Genomic DNA, 23,804 nt, shown 5'->3' on the forward strand with positions numbered 1-23,804 from the left:
ACAATAATACCTGTGCTCAGTATTTTTAAATGGCAAACTTTCAGGTTGCCCTTCTCCTCCCCTACTCTTATTATCAATCAAATTCTCATTTGATTTAGTAACCTCCTGGAGAGAAACTAAACACCTCCCCAGAAAAACAGAGTCATAAAAGAATTTCCTAAGAATGAAAGACAGCCCTAACAAAGCACAAAACACTAACACTACAGATGCTTAAAGAAGAATTACAAAAGAACAAGAGACAAAAGCCTTAGGGAAGCAATAGCAGCAGTTGAAACCAAATGCTAAGAATTGCTGCAACCTTTGCAGAAAATATTTTTTTTTTCCTATGCATTTCTAGTAGTCTGAGGTACGAAGAATACTGTTTCCCTGTTAGGTCAGCTCCATCTACTTACTCTTTACAGTTCTGGCCTGACAGCAGAAACCCATCAATTTTTTTAAAAAAGGGGGGGCAGGGAGAGAGAGGGAGACGAAAAACTCACTTCTTCCATTGTCATCCAAGGCATTGTGTAGCACTGCACTGCAATCTCTACACAACACACATTGGACATACAGATGAGGACACAGTTCAAAAGGAGTCTCACAGGAGAAAGCAAGTGGGAGAGGGAAGAGGGAACTGTTCTTTCATCTCAAGTGCTGTAAGGAAATCTGGGATTCAAAGGCCATAAATTCTCAAGACACTCATTATCACGACAGGCTGGCATAATATTAATTTGCTTCAAAGTAGTTTAAATAGTCCATTGATTAAAGTTTATCTGTGCTCTGAAGCAAGAGTTAATGATGAAGAAATATTGAGGATTGATTTCTCCATCCCAAAGATGTTAATAAGCAGCTAGCTTTGTTATAAACACAGTAAAATGGCTCCTATATGATCTAGCAATAGAATGGCTAAACACAGAACAGAAAGTGGAGAAAAGGAGTGAGGATAAGAAGAAAGGGAAAGCTGGAAACCAAAGAGAATTTATTCTCAGAGTCCCAGGGGACTTGGAGGCAAGCACAAGCAGATAATGGTTTTTAGAGCCTAAACTTTTAAGAAAAATACTTTCTAGAAGAAATTGCAATACATACCCCAGAAGCTGACAACAGCAGATCTGGATAGTTGGGTATTACAAATATTTTGCTTACAAACCTAAAGGGAAAGCAGTCAAAAGTTGAACTCTGTTGAAAGACACTGGTCTTTAAACACACGCAATAAGAGAACGCATCCATTTTAAAAGAGCATCTTATAATAACTAAACAAACTGATTCTCCCCATCAAGCTAGTTAAGAGGAAGAAAAAGTATATCTACTGTACTTAGGATAGTATATATACTATACCTAGTGACCTACTTAATAGAAAAAATATTTTCCTACCTGCTGACCTCCTCCTGACTGAGGAGAGCTTTGCCATTTAGACCAAAAATACCAATGGAGATAGATGTACTTGGGTTGCATGTTTCCCCCTCCTCAATTCATGATCGACATTAAAATCAAGAATCATCAACAGCTGTTTTCAAAACACATCACCGGTGATGACTCATCTTTCAGAATATAACATCTCCTTTACAGCTGGAGATCATCCAAAAATAATCTCTATGAAGTTTTAAAACAAACATGCAGCAATGTAGCAACAGTGTCCATAATCAGCTGGAAACCTTGTTATTCAGAAGTATGTAGTATTGCTGTGTCTACTGTGACTTGACTTTGCTGAGCAAGAAGGACCTGAACTTCTGAAATTTCTTATTATCTTGGAGCTGAGCAACATAAAATGTAGTACCCTGACTAGAACACTATGTGAGTGGGCAGTCTTGCTTTTGAAAATGAGCATAACTTTAAGGCCATTAAAAAAAAAAAAAAAAAGAGAGAGAGAGACAGAGAGGAAAATGAAGGAAAAAATTTGGTCATAGCAATACAAGCTCCCATGACAAAGCAGTAACGGCAGGTGCATACAACCATAACAGATTCAACAAGAATCATCAAGCACACCATTAAATCAGGAAAATCCAGGAGCGTGAAACAAGACAGAACAATTACAGATGCTTTATATACTCCTTTACTTATTCATTCCTTATTTAAATATTGAATTTTTAAATACATTTCAACCAATTTACACTAAGTGCCTTCCCATTGTGCAACCACTAATGAACTCTTTGTGCAGGCACAACAGCCCCTGTTTAAAAGTCTTTTTCTGAACATCAAATTCTATATTCATTAGAAAGTACAACTGTGTACACAGGTAGGCGGAAAGAACAGACATGGCTGTGTAGATATGCTACAGAAATCTATCTGATCGAAGGCTCCTTAGATCTTTAATATGCAAAGTCTGCTGCTTTTAAACTATGCCAACTCTACCCAGGTTAGACTACCAAATGATTTTATTAATCTTTGTCCTAAAGACTTTATTAAAACACCTTGCTGGGTAGGTTTCGATGGGTTGCTACCTGTATCTCAAGCTCCCTGGTCTTACTTTAACCCTTGCCCCGATACAGTGAGTTGACTGCTCCAGGTTGCGTCATCTTGTGAAGGAACATGCCTGAAGGGTGGTGTTGTCCCTAAGTAACTCAGCAGCCAGACAAGCAGAATTATGCATGCTCTCTGCCCTATGCAGGGTCATGTCTTCTCTGCTACCCTGTCACTGTGGACTTCAGAACATAGCAGCGGCCACAGCAAAAACCTTGCACAATCCCCTGCCCCAACACAATGTCTCCAAAAGCCCACAAAACAAATACAGATGGAAGGCAAACCCAAAAGACTTTGAAAATACCACAACCTACAGTCATTTTAAGAAGCAAAATATGGACGAAAAAAATCTTTTAATGTCTCTTTGCCATTTGAGTTTTCCTTCCTCATGGGAGGACTACTGAGAGGTTAAGGAAAAACACAGTCCCTCCTGTAGACTAAAAAGAGAGCATCAATACACCAGCTAGAAGACACTGCCTATTCTTATACCAAAAAAACCTACTGCTCTCCTAGCAGGTCAGAGCACATCTGAACTACATCAGCATAGCTAACATTGTTTTGCTACCTTCCCCTCCTCAGATCACTGTAATGAGAAGGAAAGGAAAAAGCACCCTTCCTTTTAAAGCAGAGGGAACCCTGCATCCTGCTGGACCTAATAACACAACACGGCAGCATCCTCCTATAGGAATGTCCTCTATGATCCATCTTCCACACATCCTTCTATTTGTCTAACTGTTGTTGCCCACAGCAAAAGAACCAATCTCAGGAAAAACACAAAGTCTCTTTTTCTCAGCTACTAGAAAGACAAGAAAGCTACACTAAGAAGCATGATTCCTAGAATCTATTTTATGAGATCATTTTGCGGCCTCTAGCTCACTGCAGTTTAATGTCTAGGCAGGCAGTGCTGCATTCTTCCTATTGATACACCTGTTTTTATCCGCATTAGCACAGTACCTCCAAGCTTGAGCTTTGCATCAAGATGCTATTAGAGTACAGCTTGCTGAAACAACAAAGACTTGTCCTTCCTAGGTAGGGTCTATCCTGAACTAATAACCCCCAGTCTCTGGAGTATGCAACCCAAATCTAGCTGTTGCTTAATATGATTTGGGGAAACAAGTACTTCATCCACCCAGGCACAATGAAGATTTGCACATAGTAAACTTACTCTTTGTGTCCCAGACAGTAGGATACAATGTTATGAGGAGCTTTAGCCAAACTGACCCTGATCTTCTCATCTCTATCCGCAGTTAGGATATACCGGTCATCAGGACTCAGCGCCTGTTAGTAAAGACAGAGTTTTAGCACCCAATACCTGATCATTTGTTTTAATGCTTTTCTTCTTCACCAGGAGAAAGAAAGCAGTAAACTACCTGTTTCTCCCTATTCTGAATGGCAGGTGCAAGCATTAAGTCACACGTTTTCACTTAAAATAGAAGCAAATCTTTGTGATAGTAACCGTCTTGCTTGCTAAAACAAGTGGCACTGACTACTGAGTCCAATGAAAGCCACTGAACTCCAGGAGAAGTACAGCAGAAATCCCATTGCATCTTAAAAAGAAAGAAACTTGTCATACCGAAGAGCTAAACTGACATGACAGAACTGGGTGAATTCCCATGTGTACTCTAAGTCTTCCATGACTGTAACATGGAGAATTTTTGAACAATCACACTCCCAGAATAGACAACTCATGTGTTTCCTTTCCAAACTCCATGTTCAGACGCAGACTCAGCAGGAAGAAACATAGATCATCTACTTGGTTTTTACCAAAGGGGACTTGAAGATCTTGGGAGCGAAGGGTGGAAGGAGAAACCCCGAAGCTGGGACTGGGACAACAATGAAAAATCCAAACACAAGTACAAAAGCAAGTTTGTATGGAAGCTGCATGGAGGCACACACTTACCACATCCAATAGCAGGGACAAGTGACCCAGTTCAAGTTTTCCTTCTGTTTGGGGTTCTGTTATTGAATAAGAATAGACATCACCAGATTTGTCTGCAACCAGAATCTTATCCTCAGCAGCTGTAATAATCAAGGCAGTACATCTCCTATTCACAGATCTGAAAGAAGAATGGCACAGCTTGAGCAGTTTTGTGTGGCAATTTCAGCAAGTCTGGACTCAGACCCAGTTAAATACAAAGACCAACAAAGACTGTCCAAGAAGTTCTCATCATATGCCACATCCCTGAAATGACAGCAATGAGAATAATGCTAAGGGAGGGTGGATGGGAGGCGAGGGGAGAAAACAGGACTTTTGAATCCTAATAAATGTATATAGTATAAAACTGCAGACAGCTGGGGGTGGAAGAGAGAAGATGACAGCATTAAAACTGCATGCCTACATTTCACTTAGGTATTTTCTGAGCATTTGACTAGGCATCTGGCCAGTTCTCTAAACAAGGCCTGGTAGACTTCCTTGCACTCTTTATAACAAAAATACAAGCTAAACACAGTGGGAAAAGAATGCAAGGTGGGAGCTCTCCTAGTAAAAAGTCTTTTGCAATGACACATGTAAAAAGCTGTGTTGAAACCATTTCTCTAACTGCTAGCTTGTACTGTGAAAGGAAGTCCTTCTCTGTGAGCCTTAAGGACTCTTCCTCCTCACATTCCTTTTGCACTTTAACAGAGTCACAGAATCTCAGTGTATCTTGTCCACACAAAACCCTGAACTCAGACTCTGCCTTCCCCACATCATCTGACAGTATCTTACAGTTACAATTGCTAGTGTAGCAGATAATGGTTTTCCCATGACTTTTCAGGTAAACATAAGGTCAGAAAACAAGTTTTAAAACGGGTTTCATCATTTACAGTACAGAAAATTTCTGCAACGTAATAGCTACTGTTATTACTGTTACACTTTTAGTTTTATAACACCACTTTTCCAAACCCCTTCATGTGTGTTTATCTAGGACTGCAGATACTGGAGTTCATAAGAAATGGGCATTTCTATTCACCTGCTGCTGAAATTCAGTGACCTTTGAAGGTGAGAAAGAACAAATACATTGCTTTTCATGTAGACAGGCAGAAATTCTAGTGCTTTTTAGTGACCGATAAAGGAATGCCGTAACAGAACATGGATACCTATTAAGATGTCACAGGCTCAGACAAAACAACTTTGAAAGAGGTTATTTTGCCAACAAGAAAAATTCTTACTCCAAGTTTGGTTTCACTGCCTTTGCTCTTATGCACAGATTGAGAAGTTCTCCTCATCTGAAATGAGCTTACTGCAAAAGCCAGCACTGCGTGAAACCTTTAACACAGTTTGCTGCCTTCCCGTCCTCAAATCACTGTAATGAGAAGGAAAGGAAAAAGCACCCTTCCTTTTAAAGCAGAGGGAACCCTGCATCCTGCTGGACCTAATAACACAACACAGCAGCATCCTCCTATAGGAATGTCCTCTATGATCCATCTTCCACACATCCTTCTATTTGTCTAACTGTTGCCCACAGCAAAAGAACCAACCTCAGGAAAAACACAGTCTCTTTTTCTCAGCTACTAGAAAGACAAGGAAGCTACACTAAGAAGCGTGATTCCTAGAATCTATTTTATGAGATCATTCTGCAGCCTCTAGCTCATTGCAGTTTAATGTCTAGGCAGGCAGTGCTGCATACAAAACACTGCCAATAACAAGTTACATAGCTCAACTCTGCCACTTCTTTTGTAATGCAGTGATCCTTTTGCCTATATTCCTATTTTTCTAACAGGAGGCAGTGACCCTCCCATGAAATCCAACTGTAGTCCTAGATGACCTTTTAGCAGCAAACTGAAACATCAAACAATTATCCACAGGAATCTTACAGGCAAGAAGAAAAGGGCAGAGTAGCAGGGAAAAAGAATGCAAGAGGAAACAAGAGGACAAATTCACATTCAGTCCAGATCAGGCACAGCAGACCCATACTGCCACAGCTAAGCATAATCAAAGTTCACAGAGTACTATATCACCTGAATAAACTTACCGGTGACAGTACTATGCATTCCAAAAAGCAAGACAAACATAACTGATTGAAAAGGACTCTTTTCCCAGTGGAAAAACAGCAGTCAGAGTTGTTTTATTTTACTTTTTTGTCTGAGTAACTAATGCAGCAAAAAGGCAGCCATATATTTTACAATTGAGAAAAAGTAGTACTGACACGAAACTGTCTGGGAACCTGGTTAAAGAGTAGTATTCAAAACTACATAAAATTCTTTTTAATACAGTACGAAATAGAGGGCACCCTTTTTAACTCAATGGGCTCCACAGAAATCTCATCACAAAGAAAGGATGTTCTAAAAAGTTAAGCTGAGCGGAACTTGCCATTTCTGAGGTTTTTTTAGTACTTACTCACTACGACATTGGTTAACCTACCCAAAGCCCATCACATACTGTGCACCTCCCCTCCCCCAAAACAGCCAAACTGAGAGAGACTGCCAGGGCCTCACATTCAGAGACCACCAAAAGCAGAGACCTCACTCACATGCTGAGTTATTTTCTCAGGAAATCCTTCCTGGTCCTCTTTTATACAGACAATTGTCACAAGCAGCAATGAAAAACTTGTAAATGAAGGACCTCTGGTGGACAGCTACAGACTTTTTCCTCAGGAGGACAGTGCTACAGAAAGAAAACACTTGGCAGCATCTCTAAAGATACATTCTTAAGACAGATTCACAAGCTCCCTGAAATATCCTCATTTCCAAATCTATCAGAGATCAACAGAACTGGACAATGTGCTCGCTATACTGCTCAGTATAGTTCTTAAAGACACAGCCTTAACATCCACTAAGAACAGGTAAAGACTCAGTTCTTAAAGATGCAAATAACTAACTTTTGAAATAAGCAAAGAGATTTATCCTTTTCTTTGCCAAAGATACAAAAGCCTGCACTCCCAATCTTGGTGTGTGACATATCATACATAACTTCTTGACAGATACCTTTGAAATGCCAAGAACATTAGATTTGTTTGAACAAGAAAAAAAAAAAAGAAAAAGGAAGCACAGCAATAACAAATGGCTGCATCCCAAGAACTACTATTTTATAACTCTAAGTTATCAACCATAGCTCCATAATGGAGTGACATGCAATATCCTGCTTTCTTACCTGACACTAACACATTCCCACGAAGGCTTAGTATGGAACAGAATCAGACGTTTATTGTCATCTGTCAAGGCAAAATAATTTCCTGATGAGGAGAAGGCAAAAGCTAAGATGTCATCACTTCCTTTATCTGCTGGTTGTCCATCCTGTCTAATATAGAGAAGGGGAAAAACATTCAGAGTCTGAAGCAGAGTTACTGAAATCCTTAAGAAGAGAAGGTTACTCTCACACTACCACCAAGAATGAACATGGAGAACAAAGTGCAAGGCTAGAAGTTATATTTGTGTTTAAAATGTTAAGCCAGCTTGAACATTAATGCAAACGTAAAGGTATTAGAGGCTAGTAGCAAGTCTTTAAAACCATTTGGTATTTTGGAAGCATAAAGGCCTAACTCGGAACCTATCAAAGCTAACAGGAAGACAAATCAACTCTCAGAAGCCATAGTTAAAATTTTGCAGCAAGACCCAGAGGCACAACTTTGCAAGAATCACAATATAATTGGGATCAGAAAGGACCTCTGACAATCATCTAATCCAACCCTCTCCTCCCATCAGGCCAAATTTAGAGCAGGTTGCTCAAGTCCTGTCCAGTCAAATTTTTAAATTTCTCCAAGGATGGAGATTTGACACATTTGGGGCACTCTTACAATGTTTAAGCACCCTCACTGTGAAAAAGTTCCTTGTATCTAATTGTAATTTCCCATGTTGCAGCTTGTGTCCCTTGCATCTCATCCTGACCCTATGCAGGTGCAAGAAGTATCTGTCCATCTTCTTTACACGCTCTACGAGATGGCTGTAGACACCAATAAGATCTCTCCTTATCTTTTTTTTCTCCAAGCTGAACAGGCCCTATTCTCTCAGCTTCTCCTCTTACATCATATATTCCAGCCTCCTGACCACCCTGGTGGCCCTTTGCTACAGCAGCTCCAGTTCATCAATATTTTTCTTGTACTGGAGGGTCCAACTCCAGACACAGTACTCCAGATATGGTCTTACAAATGCCAAACAGAGGGAAAAAATAATTTCCCTTAACCTCCTACCTACACTAATACTAATACAGCGCAGTATGCCCTTGACCTCCTTTGCTGCAATGATACGCTGCTGACTTATCACCAACTTGTCAGAACCCATACATCCTTTTCCGCAGAATTGTTTTCTATCCAGTCCACCCTCAGCCCATTCCCCTGCACAAGGTTAGTCCATCCCAAGGGCAGAACTTTGCCTTTATTGAACCTCATGAGGTTCCTGACAGCCCACTTCTCCAAGCTGTCAGGGTCCCTCTGAATGGCAGCCCTCCCTTAAGCATATGAGTCACTTCTCAAATTCAATACCATTCTTGAATATCAAACTACATGGGCTCCAAAGACAATTATTAGCTGATTTTTTCAACAGTGCAGTCTCACTACATAGCTTTATATTGTAAATAGAAGCTGCTATAAATAAGGTGAACAGTCTTTTTGAACTTAAAAGGCTAGACTCTAAATATCCAAGACTAAATTTAGAGCTGCCTTCCTTTTAAGACATGTCTCCACTTTACAGCGGAGCACAGTCCAAAGACCTCATGGTAGCAGTGACTACACTGGAACCATAAGTACCATGCCATGACTTGTCATGCACCCAAACTAATCAGACACAGGACTTTGCTGCACTCAGATTGAGACAGGCATCCTGCTTTCCCGATTGCTCATCCCTACATGGTGTAGTATCTAAGGACCTCCCCACCAAGTCTCACCACACACTGAAGAGTCATAAGAACAAAGAATTCAAGCAAAGCTGAAAAGCTAGGGCTAATTACAATTTTTTTAACAGTTCCAGAATTTCTGAAATTTGTAATAGTTTTATAGTCAGGCGGCAAGATTTAGATTTCTTCATTCTCCTATAGCGGGAAAGAAAAAGACTGAGAAAAAGGAAGCTGACAATAAGGCCGAAGCCTGCATCGTTATCTGCTTAAACAAGTACTAGAGTTTGTGCTAGCAGATCTTGAAACAAACTTAGCGGAAAACAGCAGGACTGCCTACAAGTAAAACAATTCCCAGTGGCTGAATTTAAACTAAGGAAAAGATTGTTTCAGTTTTAGAAATCTTGCGATTTCTGTGTGTACATACAGAATCTATTCTGTTCTGTTCTAATTGTCTTAGATGATCTAATAGAAGATTTAATAGAATATTTTTAAAATAAATGTTGCCTTGACTGAGAAGAATCATACGGAAAAACTGATTATATTACCAGTGTTTCTTTAAAAAAAGCAAAAAGCTTACAGTCTCCCCAGTGAGATGAAATTAAAAACAATAAACGTATAGATCCATCAGGGTTATCAAAAGCCACTTGGCCCTCACTTGTTCAAGCAATCATTCCATGCCTTTCTTTTATTTTCTTCACTGTCACATATCCTCAGGAGGAGAGTCACCCTCTAGGAAAGCCACGGATTGTCTACGCATATTCTCTCACCCTTTATTCCCTGCGGTCTTCTTCTCTGCATTGATGCAATCATACACGAACAGACTATCATCACTGTAAACAAAAAAACAAAAAAAACCCTAAAAACACTGGAACTAGAACAACCATGAATTTAACCATGATAAGTGTCAACTCTTTTGTAACACACTGTTATTATGCAGTCATATGCTCAACTGACCCTTACCTCTAAGGACCATCTCCTGACAACAGCACTCCTGAAGTGCTACAGAAGCAGTAAAAGTTCAAAACCTTGTATTGTACACACATGCAAAACAGAAACCATCACCTGTTGGAAAAGTATTCATTTTCTTTTCAGCATAAGTTGTACATATTTTACTTCTGTCAAGCTCCTCAATATATTTGCCACTAGCATTTACACAGTTAGAATTCTGGTATCTACTGACCTCACAAACCAAGGCCATCAATACAATGGTTGCACAATAGTGCCAAAAACTGCTAAGACAAAAAAACTGAAAAGTGATATTGCCTGTAATTAAAAACACATATAAAAAAATGTCTAAAAATGTGCACTTAACTATACACAGATCTCTCAAAACACACGTGCACACGCATACAGGGTCCTGCATGCACCTCAGCCCGGGCACTAATTGAACAGTCCCAGTAGGAAAGCCCTTATGCTAAAGCAACTGCAGTAAATATGCAACAAACCAAGATAATTTGGCTTCACTCCACACACTGCTACCCCACGAAGCGAGAAGGCGCCGCTCCTCGCTACCTAAAGGCGCCGGGGAGCGGCAGCGGGACCAGAAGGGCCGAGTGACCCCAAAGCGGCCCGGCGGGCGGGCCCCGCGCGCCCTTTCCAGCCGCGCCGGGCCCCGCGCCCCGCCACTGACCCGGGCTCCTTGTAGCGGGCCGCCAGCAGCCTGCCACCGCCGCTGGCGGCCATCAGCGCCCCGCAGACCGCCAGCGCCGGGCCAGGGCCGCGTCCCCCACTGCCGCCCTCCATGCGCCGCCGAAGCCACGTGCGCACCACAGCCGGCGCAAGCCGCGGGCGTCACCATGCGGCGCGGTGACGCATGGAGCCCTGCCGCGCCTGCGCGGCCCCGCGAAGGGGCGGAGCCGGAGAGCTTCAGCGCGAGGCGGTGAGGGCGCGCCCGCGTCTGCTTATCGGTTACGCCAAAGTAACGGCCGCCTCGGCATGAGTCCCGCACGGCGGCTTTCCCTGTGGTGGTCAGGAGCGTGGCGCGAGGGGAGGGTATTTATTTCTGAGCACGGGGGCGCGTTCTTACGGAGAGGGGCACACCTCTAAAAGGAAGATACTTCTATCTCCAAAAAGTGAAGGTGGTTACAGCACGCGTACAATACTGTGGAAAACAAAAAAAAAACACTGTGATTAAACACAGCGAAAGTCTGTTAAGGTACATGGAAAAACGTTCAGCGTGATGCTAACCTTCCTGTTTAATTGTGTGTTACGATTTTGGTTAGCAGCCAAATCACCTCATCCACCTCTTGGGTTTTTGAGAAGCTGTACTTCATGGATGATGCGACAATTTTACTGCATCTTAATAACATATTTTGAACACAAAGACGACTTGAAATCAATTTGAATAGTTGCACTACACGTTATTACTCAGGGTATAATTGCTTGCAGATAACAGACGGTATAAATGACCATGGTTAACTTGAAAATAGCGATTCTATTTTAAAATAATATCTGTCTTTCCTGTTTTAAGCGTTTGAAGCAGTAATTTAGAAGTCCCAGACAGACTATTCAGAAGTCATGAACCAGCTTATTTCATTGCAACCCTTGGTTATAAATAACTATTGGAATAATTGTAAGCAAGCCTTAAGATCCTTGTAAAAAGGATAATATGGGTAGGGATGAAAAGAGAAAGGCCAGGAGGTTGTATGTTTTATGCAACGCTGTTTACACCGTCCTCAGTGACTGACTACTGAGCAACTCCTCCGGAGCAGGAGAGGAGAGAGATTACTCACCAGCAAAAACTGCCGGGACAGCCGTTTCAGGCGCTGTTACCGTGTCTACCGGCTCACCAGGCAGCCGGAGCATTCCCTATGAGCCGGGCAGGGCGAAGACCGCGCCCTCGGCATGCCACGTTATTTTAGACAGTCACATCAGACACGGGGAGGGAAGGAGAGGGGGCCTGCCGCCTTCAGCACGCCCCCCACGGGCCCTGGCAGTGAGGGCCCAGCAGCAGCCCCGCCGTGCTGCCGCCGCGGGCAGCTCCCGCCGCACCGGGCGGGGGCGGGGGCGGAGCCGGGCTCGGAGGCCCCGCCCACCCGCGCCGCCCGCCGGGAGGGCCGTGGTGCTTTGGGGCCAGCGCCAAGATGGCTACGCCCTGGCTGCTCGGCTGCGGCCGGGCGGCGACCCGGCAGGTAACGGGCAGGGCGGGCGTCCTCCCGCGGGGCAGAGAGGTGGAGGGGAGCTTCGCGGCCCCGACCCCCTGACGGTCCCCGGTAGCACGGCTCTGCGGATACCCGCCCGGTGACCTTCTCCCCCCCCCCCCCGCCGGTTGCGCAGGTGCCGGCTGCCTCGGGCCCCCTTTTTCGCGGCGACGGTTGGGAGGGGGCGGGGGAGGCGGACTGCTGCGCATGCGCGGAACACTTTACCTGACCGCCCCCACCACCCCTGCGTCCCCTTCGACAGAATTGGCTGGTACTGGCTGCCGGTTTTGCGCATGCGCGGTCCCGTGTGCGTGTGCGTGTGCGTGTGCGTGTGCGTGTGCGTGTGCGTGTGCGTGTTGGGGGGGGGGGGTATGGGCAGTGCTGATACCTCTGGGACGACCCCCTACCTTCCCATAGCGTAACGAAGAGGTTAGCCTCGGTTTTGTCCCGCTTTGGTTTTTACCCCCAAATTGGTGGTTAATGATACCTCCCCGACGAATTCGGGGAGGCAACCCCGTCGCCCCGTGCTGGGTGGTGAGGGCTCGCCATTGGATGTTTCCGCAGGCGCTGCGGCGGGAGGCCCGGGGGCTCCGCGGCGCGGCCCCATCGGCGCCGCTCTGCACCAGGCCCAGCGGCTCCCGGACACGGCCTGAAACGCGTAAGCTCTTCGTTTCTCCCCCGTCGGAGGCTGTGTGCAAAGGAAAGCACGTTGACGAGCGTTCATAGGAGAACCTCATGTTCTGGTATTAAGCTGCTAGGTGGCTAACAGGCTTTCCAGTTCAGCTTATGGGCTTTGAGAGGATTTTCTCTGCCCTGTAAATGACATACTGAGCTGGAAAGTCTGTCTGCTTTTCAAGCTTAACGGCTGCCAAACCCAGGGGCGTTCATCTGGAGTTCAGGTAGCTTTGATTATGGCCGAATAAGCAAAAGGAACTTAGAAACTCTCAAAGCCACGCCGTATGGCTGTGTCTTTGAACAGCTTCTAAGCAAACGAATAAAAGGAAAGCTCATCACACTGCAAACAAGGATTTCTGTTCCAACATAACTGCGTTGTAATGCTGTGAAAACTAAAGATCTGGTAAGAATGATCTGTGTGGAGTATCTTTATGTTTGTAGGCACACTGTAAGCTTGCCATTTTTTTTCCTGTTTACCTGCACTTTAATACGCTAGCTGCTTTGGTCCTTGACCAGACTTAAGGAGAGGTCATCGTTATACTTGTCCCAATAAAAAGTAGCTTTACAAGTTGCCTGAAATTTGATGGTGGTGGGTGTGGCACTTTGCCTTTTTGTAATGAGGTGCAAAACTTAGTTTCAAGTGTCAGCTGGTCCCCCTTACCTTTTGAAATGTTTGCATCACCTGAGTCAAAAGGCAGCCCATTTTACAGAAAGAAAAAGAGAGAGAGGGGGAGTTGGACTGCAAGATATTCATATCTGCTCCAGGCAGCAAAGCTGAGAAGCTGCAGAAAAGTACCATGGCCCTGTTGGATTAAATTTAGTTGTGATGCTTATGGCCCCTCTAGATTTGCAAGCTGACCTGGGTTTGGATTTTAAAGTGCATTCAAAGTTCAGGGGTACTTGAACCACGTCTGTCCTTGACCAATGCCAAAATATGAATATATATTTTAAAGGGGGATATAATATGCAAAATGCTGTTTGTAAATAGAGGCTCACTGATTGAAAGATTAAGATTCTTATCCCAAATAAGAGATCCAGGTGCTTAAACAGCAAAGCTCTATGGGACCATGTGAAGGAGTAACCAGATTTGAAAAGATTTCTGAAAGAATGGTGAACACAAACTTTGGCTTCTAATGTTAGCCTCTTAAATACCAAGGCAAATAAAAGCTTGTGTGTTCCATTGAGAAAGCTTTTGCTGCATAGAGTGGTATAAGCCTGACTGAATAACAATTTGTTGTTATAGTTTATTTTATGCATTATTTTGAGGTGTGGTTGAGGTAAATTTTCAAACACACTACTTTAGCAAAGAATCTAGAAACTGGTGCTTAGTAGCTCTCTGGTTTCAGGTGTCAAAAGAGGTATTAGGCTACCTCTTTAAGCCAACTGCTCTTCCTCCTCCCCCTGCAAATGATTAAGGTTAGTTAAGCTGTATAAAATGCAGACAGATTTTTTTCAAATTCTAGTTGGAAATTTTTCTTTGCTTTGATAAAGTGATCATATTTACTAATGAAATCAATGATGGGGGATAGACTTGAAATTCCTGGATGCTACCTTTCTGAGTGTGAACATATTTTAAAAGCATCCCAGTAATGATACCGATGTTACAACCCTATTCTAAGTTGCATCTGGGAATAATACTCTTGTTACTGATTTGGATGTGTTGCCCTTTTGGCAGAGTCAGTTCAGTTTTGTAATAGCCAAATACAAATCAGGTGGTACAAAGCTTGAAATACTGTACTTGAAAAAAACTTGCAGTACAGAATGCAGCCATGCTGTTCGATTTAGTGTCCAATTAAAGTGCCTGTATCAGCAGTATTAGATTTTCCACTTAAAAGCTGAAAAACATATCTTTTTCACATATCCAAACACTATTGCTTAGAATATTTTTAGCAACATCTACTGTCAATGCTCAAATTAAATGTTATCTGCCTTCTCGGTTTCTTAGGATGTCTTTGCATTAATACTTCTTCAGCTTTTGCTCAGGTTTCACTTGTCTTTCTTGTCTTTGGGCATTCTTGCATGAGTTCAGCCTTCCTGTGCACTTCTTTGAAGAACTCTTCAGTCTTGAGTGATGTTTCCTCAAATATTAGTTTTTACAGGCTGCTGTGTTTGGCTGTGTCAGTCTCTGCAGGAAGTCAGGCTTCCTTCAAAGATGACTGTCACCCTCCTACTCCTCCCCAATTAATATAGGAGCCAGAAAAAAAAAAGTCAAAGATGCTGTTTCTCAAAAATGCAAGTTGCTACTGATTTGCAGTGTGTTACTTCTGTCCAAGTCAGGAGTTCCCAGCATCTGCCAAACTCATTCCTTAATGGAAGGCAGGATATGGAAGCATTTGCCTCTTGCTCTAATGGTACTTTTTAAGATTTTGCAGTTCTCAGTGTTGCTGCTGTATTTTGCTCTTATGCTATACACTTTTGTTCCCTGTCCCTGGTATTCGAACCTACAGTCTGAGGGAGATGAGTAAGTGTCTGAAATCCTTCAAAAGTATTATCTGCATAGTAAGCTGATATATTTTTCATTGTTTTTTTGTGTTAAGGTATTTAAGAAAGAAATAGAGTTCTTATTTTTAACTTTACAACTCTGACTCTTCTGCGACGTTTTCATTTGGACATTGCTAAAGGCCTGCTCCTGTTCAGAACTACTTATAGTAACTCATTAGGCCATGTAAGGTATTACTATAAAATATCAATGAGGGGAGAAACTAATTTATTGCTTTGTAAAATAGATCTGGGCTTCCAAATTGTGCAGGTGTAGCTCTGCATTGTAGACTGAAAATCTATTGAATTACACTGCAAACTGGAAGTGGCACCACTCCTTATGAGGGTTGGCCTTGCTGGAACACAGTGGTGGTGTATCTTCTTAATGTGCTCCCAGTCTTTTGTGTCCCCATCTTCTCTAATGGCAACATTATTCACTGTTGATCAGCCTCTGCTATTGAGGATATCCATAAGCATGGGTGTCCAAGGGGCAACTGATACTCTGTGAAAGGGTTTGAAAGTTGCTGCTTTCCCTTCAGCTATGGCTCCTGTCTGGAGAATTTATCTTAATGAAAGCATCCATGAGGGAGAAGAAATAAAGGCAGGCTACTGTGCAGCATGAGGAAGTCTTCTAAGATGTCTTGATGAATGGGTCTCAAAGCAAAAATACAAAGTGGAGATCCTGTAGACAGGAGGAGATAAGGTCCTTGGGAAGTTGCATTAAACTGTTAGATGATTCAGTTGATAGATCTCAAGGACATGTGAACAGGTAATACTTTTGTGTGTAACATCAGGTGTCTCATACTCTAGTAGTTGCCCCTTGGGAGTCATCCCTTCCTGTCACCTACAAGGATAACTACTGCAAGAGGCTGGCTGTTGCTATTGGCTGTTTGCTAGGTCTTCTGCTTTGCTGGCTTGTTCATAGACTTTGAAACATCTTTGTAGCAGCATATGTGAAGCGGTTAGCTAACAAGTTATCTTAATGTTCATCTGGGACAGGAAGGTGTTTGTAAATCAGTTCCAGTGCTGCAGAATTAAGTCACAGAGAAAAACAGATTTCAAAAGGAGTCTGTCAAAGCAAGGAGCAAAAGCTGTATCCCATGAGTTTCAATGTCTCAGCAGCAAAGCGTGCTTAATGCTAACTAGAGCTCTAGTTTTTTTAGAAATATCTGTACAAAAATGTAGCTTTCTGTTTCATAATGCCTTTATTTAGTATAATAACTGTTTTCAATTTGCTTTTTGTACCAGATCATGTCAGAAAGTTAAAATTGTTTGACTAAGAACACTAATTAACAGGGATGTCAAATACAATGATGATAATCCTCTTTATGCCATTTCCTAGATGTAGTGGCACCACAGGGAAGCACCAAGCTGCTAGCCACCAGAGCATCAATTGAAATTCCTAAAATGTTGTCTTCTAGCTCTCCCCCAGCATCTGCAAACAAAGGTGCAACCATATCTAGTACTAACCTCAAGGAAGCTTCAGAACGTTCTGTTGAAGATCTGAGGATGTTCATGTCAAGAAAAACCATGGTTGCATTTCCTCAGCGAGTAATTCTTTCCTCCCTTGAGGAGGAAAAGCTCACTGCAACAGAAGGAGGCTTGAGAAAAGAATTAGCTGAGGAAGAAACATCTTCATCCAGCTCAGATTCAGATTCTAGCTCAGATTCTGAAGAAGAGAAAGGTGATGATAATGATCCAGAAGTTGCCATTAAAACCAGAGTAGAGTTTCCAAGGCGAGATCCCATCTTTTCTGAGAACGTAACAGTAAAGGTATCAATGCTACCAAAAGAAAACTTGCCCCAGAAACAGCACAAAGAATATGTAGCTAAGAAGAAGCCAGGCGGAGCAGAAACTGATGTCTCCCCTATCAAGCAGGTCAAGTTTTCCAAAACATCAATCAATCATAAAACATTAAAATCCAAAGCAAGAGACCCTAACATAAAATCAACTCCAAAAGAAGCAGTTCAGCAGAAGCTGGTTTTGGAACCCCATGTGGATGAAAGTCGAGACCTGACAGATGTGACTCCTAAATCTAGTTATTTGGGGGAAAAGCCCGTTGGAACCCAAGCAGCAGCTACTCAGTTGAAAGCTCTGTCAGTGACTCAGGAAGACAAAAAGCAAAAATTGATATCCAGAGGGAAGGAGAAAAAAGTAAAAGAGGTACAGGAGTCTGAAGCAGAAGAAATAACTGCTCCAAAACTACAAGAGGAGCCTTCTGAAAGCACAATGCTGATGACACGCACTACAGCAAAGGAGGAGATCATTCATGAAGCAGGAGTTCAAGCTGGAGAAAGAAGTACAGTAGAGGGTACAGCTTTAAATTGTTTGAACTGTATTGACTCATCTGGGCTAGGGTTTAACTTTCCTTAAAGGGTTTCTGAAATCTTCTGTACTTGTGATTCTCTGATCTTTATACCAAAGCTGATAGTGTAGCAGTGGTCTTGGGAAGAGAAACTGTCTGTTGATACTTGTTCTAAGAACTGTGTAATATGCAGTTCCCAGTTACGTGGTGAAAGGAAGCAGTCTTCATTTCATTGTGTCTTATTTCATTAAGCAGTAATTATTTATCAAATGAAAACAAGATTGTTTCCATTCTCAAATAATTGGAGTTTTTTTATTCAAAGTTCTTTTGAATTGTATTGAAGACATCCAGTAATCTCTGCCAAATCTTGAGATTTGTTTTCTTGAGGTTGGTGTGTTGTGAGTTATGTATTGAAGCAGCAGAAAGCTGACTTCATAACCCAGTTTTTGCAGTGAGTTAGGGAAGAGATGGTGATATATCTTAGGGGAAAGCATCATGGACCATATAGTCATCTCCCTAGCTATATTTTCCAGTCGAACATATCCTTCTGAGTTACAACTACTCCTATTAGCTTATGGTTGGGGAAAGAAACAGTCTTGTGCAAGCCTTCTCTCAGCCTTCCTGCTGCTCTCATTCTGTGTATTTCCACAGTAAGTGCCTCTCTGTCCTGATCTGTGGTGGCTTACCATTCTTGACTTCCACCCTAGGCAGTATACCATTCTCAAGGCTACTGTTCTTATTGCTTCCTTGAATTAAGGATTTTGCCTGCTTGGAAGTAAAGGCAGCATAATTGTAAAGCTGTTTGGATATCACTCTTTAAGTGTCTAACCAGGTTAAGTGACAAATAATCACTTTTGCACATTGATTTCCAGGATACAGTGAAGAGTCAAAGAGCTGCCTTTTGTTTTAAAGGGTTACTCAGTTCATAATTTGATCTGTTTTAGAGTTGGAAGCCAACCTTACCTTCCTCCCTGGCCCCAGCTCAAATGGTAAAATGCATCACTGATTACAAGTATCATTTTCATTTACTTGCTCCTCCTTATGGTCAACAGAGGACGTTTTTAAAATAAATTGGGAAATGCTCTTTGTGGTTATTTACAGATGATGCTTTTCTGCCCCTTCATCCACAGTAGTGCTCTAGATGCTCAAGCTTTAGGGTTTTTTCCACATTGGAGCTGATACTAAGACCAAAAGAATGAGTTCAGTTAGCCGGCAGTATGAGAAAGGGAGGGAGGACTTGCTCTTAAAATGTGCTGATGATTCAAAGTGAAGATTATGACGCTTTGTAGGTCTATGAAACAGCAGCTGCTATTCTGATGCTGTAAATCCAGAATAAGATTAAGCCCATGCGACAAATTTTTCCAGCGGATTTTTACTGATGAAGCGATAATACCACTGTGCCCCAGACCAGCATAACCACACCAGGAAAACCCTTTAGGTAGACCCAGCTATGCCAAAAAGAGTTTTTTTTTTTTTTTTTTTTTTTTTTTTTTTTTTTTGCTGTTGAGCTCATGTTGCTCTGTGGAGATGGTAAGGCTGTCGGAGCCGGAAAATCTCCATTGGGTATGTGCTACACCCTGGCTAGAGGACACTGCTGCAGTGGTTGTAGGGGAGGAGATGGAGTTAGTACGGGCAAGGTCATACCCCTCTACTGCCAGCAAAGTGTCTGGGTGTCAGAGGGTAGCAAACAGTGAAACCTGTGCTCCATGTTCAACAGCTTCACTGGTATCTTGTTTTGTCTTCCTTTTGAGGCCTTTTTGAGAACAGCTACTGCTTTTCCGTGTTTAATGTTCACCATTAATGATGTCTTCTGTATTCTATACTTACATTCTTGTGTTATTTAGCTTATCTGAAAACTGTGCAGCAAACGTACCAAAGGCATAAAGGCAATTTTTCCCATTATGAACCTGAATGTTAAGGTGATGTCATCCACTTTATAGAGCAGGCTTACTAAGCAGTCAGCAAAAACTGAATTTGTCTTTGACTGCTAAATAAGTAGCAAAATAGAAGCATGGTAACTCAGAAATATACCTCTGATTCATTTTTCAAGAACATCCTGTAAAATTCTTGCTCTTTAAGAGAGGAAGCACAGATGAAGTCTGGAGTATGAGGGGAATGAACTCGGGGATAAATTTTTCCTTTCCAAAGCCAAGTACAGTGAATTTGGGCAATAAAAATTAGACTCCATCTGCTTTTCTTCCTGAGCATCTGCCTCTTAATTTGGAACAACTGTCTCTTACAGGTTGAAGGTTCGCTTTCCTATGCGTGCTTGTTCTTGGGGCTATTTGTAGCAAAGACTTCATCATCTGGTTGATACGTATGTAGTGGTGTCTCCTATGAGCTGTCTCAGTAGGAACTGAGCAGTAGGCATGGGGATGTTTCCTTTCATAGGTTCAACGTGTCATTTTTTCCAAAACCGTGGCTTATTATATTACATTTTATAAGTGAGTCTTGCTAAATGTTACGAATGCATGCTCTTAAACCGATAGTATTACACTGCAATAATTATGTCATAATTAAAGGGAAATTCTAGTGTTCTGTTGCTTGAGTTCTTGTATTTTTATTGCAGACTGTTGCATTACAAAAAGCTTCATAAGATCTGATAAAAATCACTATATACAAATTTATATGATAAGCTTTTTGCTATATTATGCTTATGACTTTCCTATTTTTATAACCCTGGGTATATAAGAATAAATTAATATTGGAAATAAAGCTTTGTTTTTTGCAATTTACTTGGTAGTAAAGTCAGCCCATCACAGAAACCTTTTACGTAAATGGTACTGCCTGAATTTGCATAATATTCTAAAGCCAACACTAATTCTTACACTTTTAATGTGAAATAAGAAGTTCTGAAAAACTTTATTAGGATTATTCTCTTAGGAACAATAGCCAATAAATAAAATTTAGAAGATTGTATTAAAATGAATTTTTTTAAAAAGGAAGGGAAATTTACATCAAAGGCTCTTGATACATTACTGTTCAATATAACTACATTTGAAATTAAACTGTGAAGATCTCAATAATTCCATCTCTTCTCCCCATGAAAAAATTCAATCTGTAAAGTATTTCTAATTGCTGTATCTTGTGGTCTGATAAGATGATACATCATTTGTACTGCTGCTTTGCCTCTCCTGGCTTGCTAAGAGTGTCACCTACTGTTCCAGCTAAAGTGAAAACCAAGGCAACTATGAGAAAGCCAGGAAATGCAGACTTATTTCTTCAAAGTATAAATGAAATGTCCTGCCCTCTCCTCCCCCAGTGTTAGCTGTAGTTTTGATTTGAACTTTGTGCTGTACTACATGATTTGTACTGATTTCTATTCCCTTACTGCATACTGATGTGCTTCCTCAGAACCATACAAGATACCAGCAGAATTTAGTAAACTTGTCCTTATGTTATAGTTGCCGACCTTTTTTTTTTAATGTTAATTGGATAAGGAATCTGCAAGTACACAAAGGCTGACTCAGCGATTAAGAATATTGCTGTCTCTTGTGGCATCCTTAGAGTCACCAGTTGCTGTTTGTTTGTTTTTCAGAGACCACAACAGCTGCTCAGCCTGCTCCAGAGGAATTTGATAATTCTACCTACCAGAACTTTCAGCATCATGAATATGGTATTTATACCTTTGTGGATTTTGATGTGGTTCTCTCAAAATTCAGGCAGCCTCAACCATCTTCTGGAAGACCATCACCAAGGCACTGAAAGAACCACATTTAAAACAAATGTACGGGCAGAATGATGAATTGTTCCATTTGTCAGTGTTGCATTACCTGCTTTAAAAATCAATAAATGTGTGGTAACTTACTCACATGCTTTTGAACAGTTGTTCTTGGAGTCCCTCACTTCTTGATTTTTATGGATGAGTTGGAAATGAATCATCACTGAATAAAAATCTTTTCTAATTCTCAGTATATACTATTTGCTGATAGTTATAGATAGATAGTTCAGACTGTCCTGACTTTTCAGTGTCTCCAAACTTTTGATATCGACCATTCCTTCAGTACTGCGTCAAAGAAAACAATGGCTTTTGCACATATATCTGTTCAATATTGCCACCATTTTAGTAGGTATAGTTATCACTGTGAATGCAGTGGACTGTACTCCTTAGGCACAAATGTGTTCCCAGCTCTGAAGAAGTTGCATTTACTCTGTGTTTGAGAGTAATTCACTGGTTGGAAACAAGGCAAGAAATTTGTCTCCTGCAGCAACAGCATACATTTTGTGTTAGTAGATGAATATAACTTTATGTAATGTGATTGAAACATCTCAATACCTCTGCCATTGTAAAGGGGGAACATAAAAGTTGGGTTAATCTTCTGTTGAGAGTTCTAGCATCAGGGTTCTAAAATAATTAAACTATTTAAAATGTAAGAGAATCTTAGGGGGGCATTTCCTAATGAATTATACTACATTAGACTTTGAGGAAGAACTTATTTCTATGGGTAGAATCAGTGAACATTATTTTGAAAATACAAGAAAAATAGCACTACTGTAAAATCAGGTTCTTGTACTAATCGTTAGCAGAATTACATCTGAGTTCCCACTTTTTTCATGATAAAGTTAAGATTGCTGTCCTACAGAAAATGTGAGAAATGAGACACTTCTCAATGTATAACTCATCAGTGGTTACAGTTGGTCTCAGCAAATTTTGTATTTCCATCCTATTAGTAACAGTCTTTTGCCCACTGGGAAAACTGCCTTGATGACCACCAGCTGTTGTGGGTTTAGTTCCACTTTGGCTTCTTGTTCTTTTTTTTTGTTGTTGTTGTTAATTGGTCTTTGAGCAGTTGTACTTGCCACAACCCCAGCATTTTCCATCACCTGTCTGTATTCTTTCTAGCAGTGGAATATGCAAGATCAAAGGAAAAATGAAGTCAGCTTTAGTAGTCTATCTGGATATTGGACACAAATCCCTGTGCAATTAGTTGAACAGCTATTTTATACTGTAACTTGGTAAAAATGTGGTAAGAATGATCAAGAGGCCTACATCAATCTGCTGTTCAGAATTTTAAGTCAGAAACCCCTGGCAAGCAATTTTATTTGCCTGTAAAAACCAAAAAGCTTATTACTGACTCCAACTATGAAATTTAAAATCAGCAAATGTATAAAATCTACATGCTTAGGATTAAAGAGCAGAAAGCTATTTTGACACACCAGTGATACCACATACACTCTACTTGTAAAAGGAAAGAAATTTGCTGTTAATGTTGAAAACATGAAAGAATAAGGAAATGGGTCTTCAAAATTAACCCTCTGACACATTCTTTATTAAGGGCCCACTGAAGGGCCATAGTAAAGCTGCTGTGTTTTGTCATTAACTGAGATTCAGTGCTGTAACATGAACCCTGTAGTTTTGATCTGTGCTGCTGTTGAAATGTTTTCCTAACTATTTGTTTTATGATTACAGAAGGAAGCTGTAACTTATCAGATGGAATCTAGACAATAAAAGTAAAAATTAAGTGCAGTCCATTAATATGCGTATGCATTTACTAAATCTACTCACAGTAGCTGTGATTGTTAGCTGTTTGGAGTCAGAATTGTTCACCTAATGCACTTTTTATTTCTAAGGAGGGTTGGTGTTATAAATGCTGAGTTAATCAACAAAGAATGAGTGGGTTGGAACAGACAGGCGTCTTGTTTTCAGTCAGTTCTTACAGTCTCCTTTGCTGGATTTGCATCAGTATTCTAATCTGCATTAAGACCAGGGCTTTTGCTACCCTTATTTACCGATTACAGAAAAAATAAATTGCAAATGTCCTTTCTGTCTGCTATTTCAGCTGGAATCAAGCTGGAATGCAAAGCCAAGTACCTTCATAATTCTTCTAGCACCTATGCTGCTTATTTTACCTACATTCTCTTTAGTAAGTCAGTCTGCCCTGGAAAGAGAAGGGAAAATGGTGTGAGGGAGGGCACAACACAGACTTTGTCCCACTGCTATGTTTTCCTGGACTTTAACGGGAGAAGCTTCACTTCTACTTGAGTATTTCAGATGTTACTGTATTTGAGTCATATGTTAACA

The 23,804-nt window shown here is 41.4% G+C and overlaps 2 protein-coding genes across 6 annotated transcripts in view; one reads left to right on the top strand and one right to left on the bottom strand.

The window, feature by feature from the left end:
- The window catches only part of WDR4 (WD repeat domain 4), a 23,711-nt gene extending 12,701 nt beyond the window's left edge, over nt 1–11,010 (bottom strand). The window contains exons 1-6 of the mRNA XM_026098017.2: nt 10,815–11,010; nt 9,952–10,014; nt 7,508–7,654; nt 4,337–4,493; nt 3,602–3,714; nt 1,066–1,126 (exon numbers count right to left, since the gene is read on the bottom strand). Of these exons, the coding sequence (XP_025953802.1) occupies nt 1,066–1,126; nt 3,602–3,714; nt 4,337–4,493; nt 7,508–7,654; nt 9,952–10,014; nt 10,815–10,927 (654 nt within the window). The 5' untranslated portion in view covers nt 10,928–11,010. The remainder of the gene's footprint in view (nt 1–1,065; nt 1,127–3,601; nt 3,715–4,336; nt 4,494–7,507; nt 7,655–9,951; nt 10,015–10,814) is intronic.
- On the top strand, nt 10,996–21,589 carry NDUFV3 (NADH:ubiquinone oxidoreductase subunit V3). Of its 5 annotated transcripts, none has more exons than XM_064525535.1 (4): nt 10,996–11,063; nt 12,889–12,982; nt 16,820–17,788; nt 21,321–21,589. In XM_064525535.1, the coding sequence occupies exons 1-4, from the start codon at nt 10,998–11,000 to the stop codon at nt 21,485–21,487; spliced, it is 1,296 nt and encodes a 431-aa protein (XP_064381605.1). In that variant the 5' UTR covers nt 10,996–10,997; the 3' UTR covers nt 21,488–21,589. The 5 variants fall into 5 exon arrangements, with proteins under 5 accessions (XP_064381605.1, XP_025953798.1, XP_064381624.1 ...); XM_026098013.2 differs by lacking the exon at nt 10,996–11,063 and adding an exon at nt 12,099–12,315; XM_064525554.1 differs by lacking the exon at nt 10,996–11,063 and adding an exon at nt 12,541–12,595.
- Nucleotides 21,590–23,804: the final 2,215 nt, after the last annotated feature.

This window comes from Dromaius novaehollandiae, chromosome 1 (assembly GCF_036370855.1).
Source record: "Dromaius novaehollandiae isolate bDroNov1 chromosome 1, bDroNov1.hap1, whole genome shotgun sequence".
Taxonomy (NCBI): Eukaryota; Metazoa; Chordata; class Aves; order Casuariiformes; family Dromaiidae; genus Dromaius; species Dromaius novaehollandiae.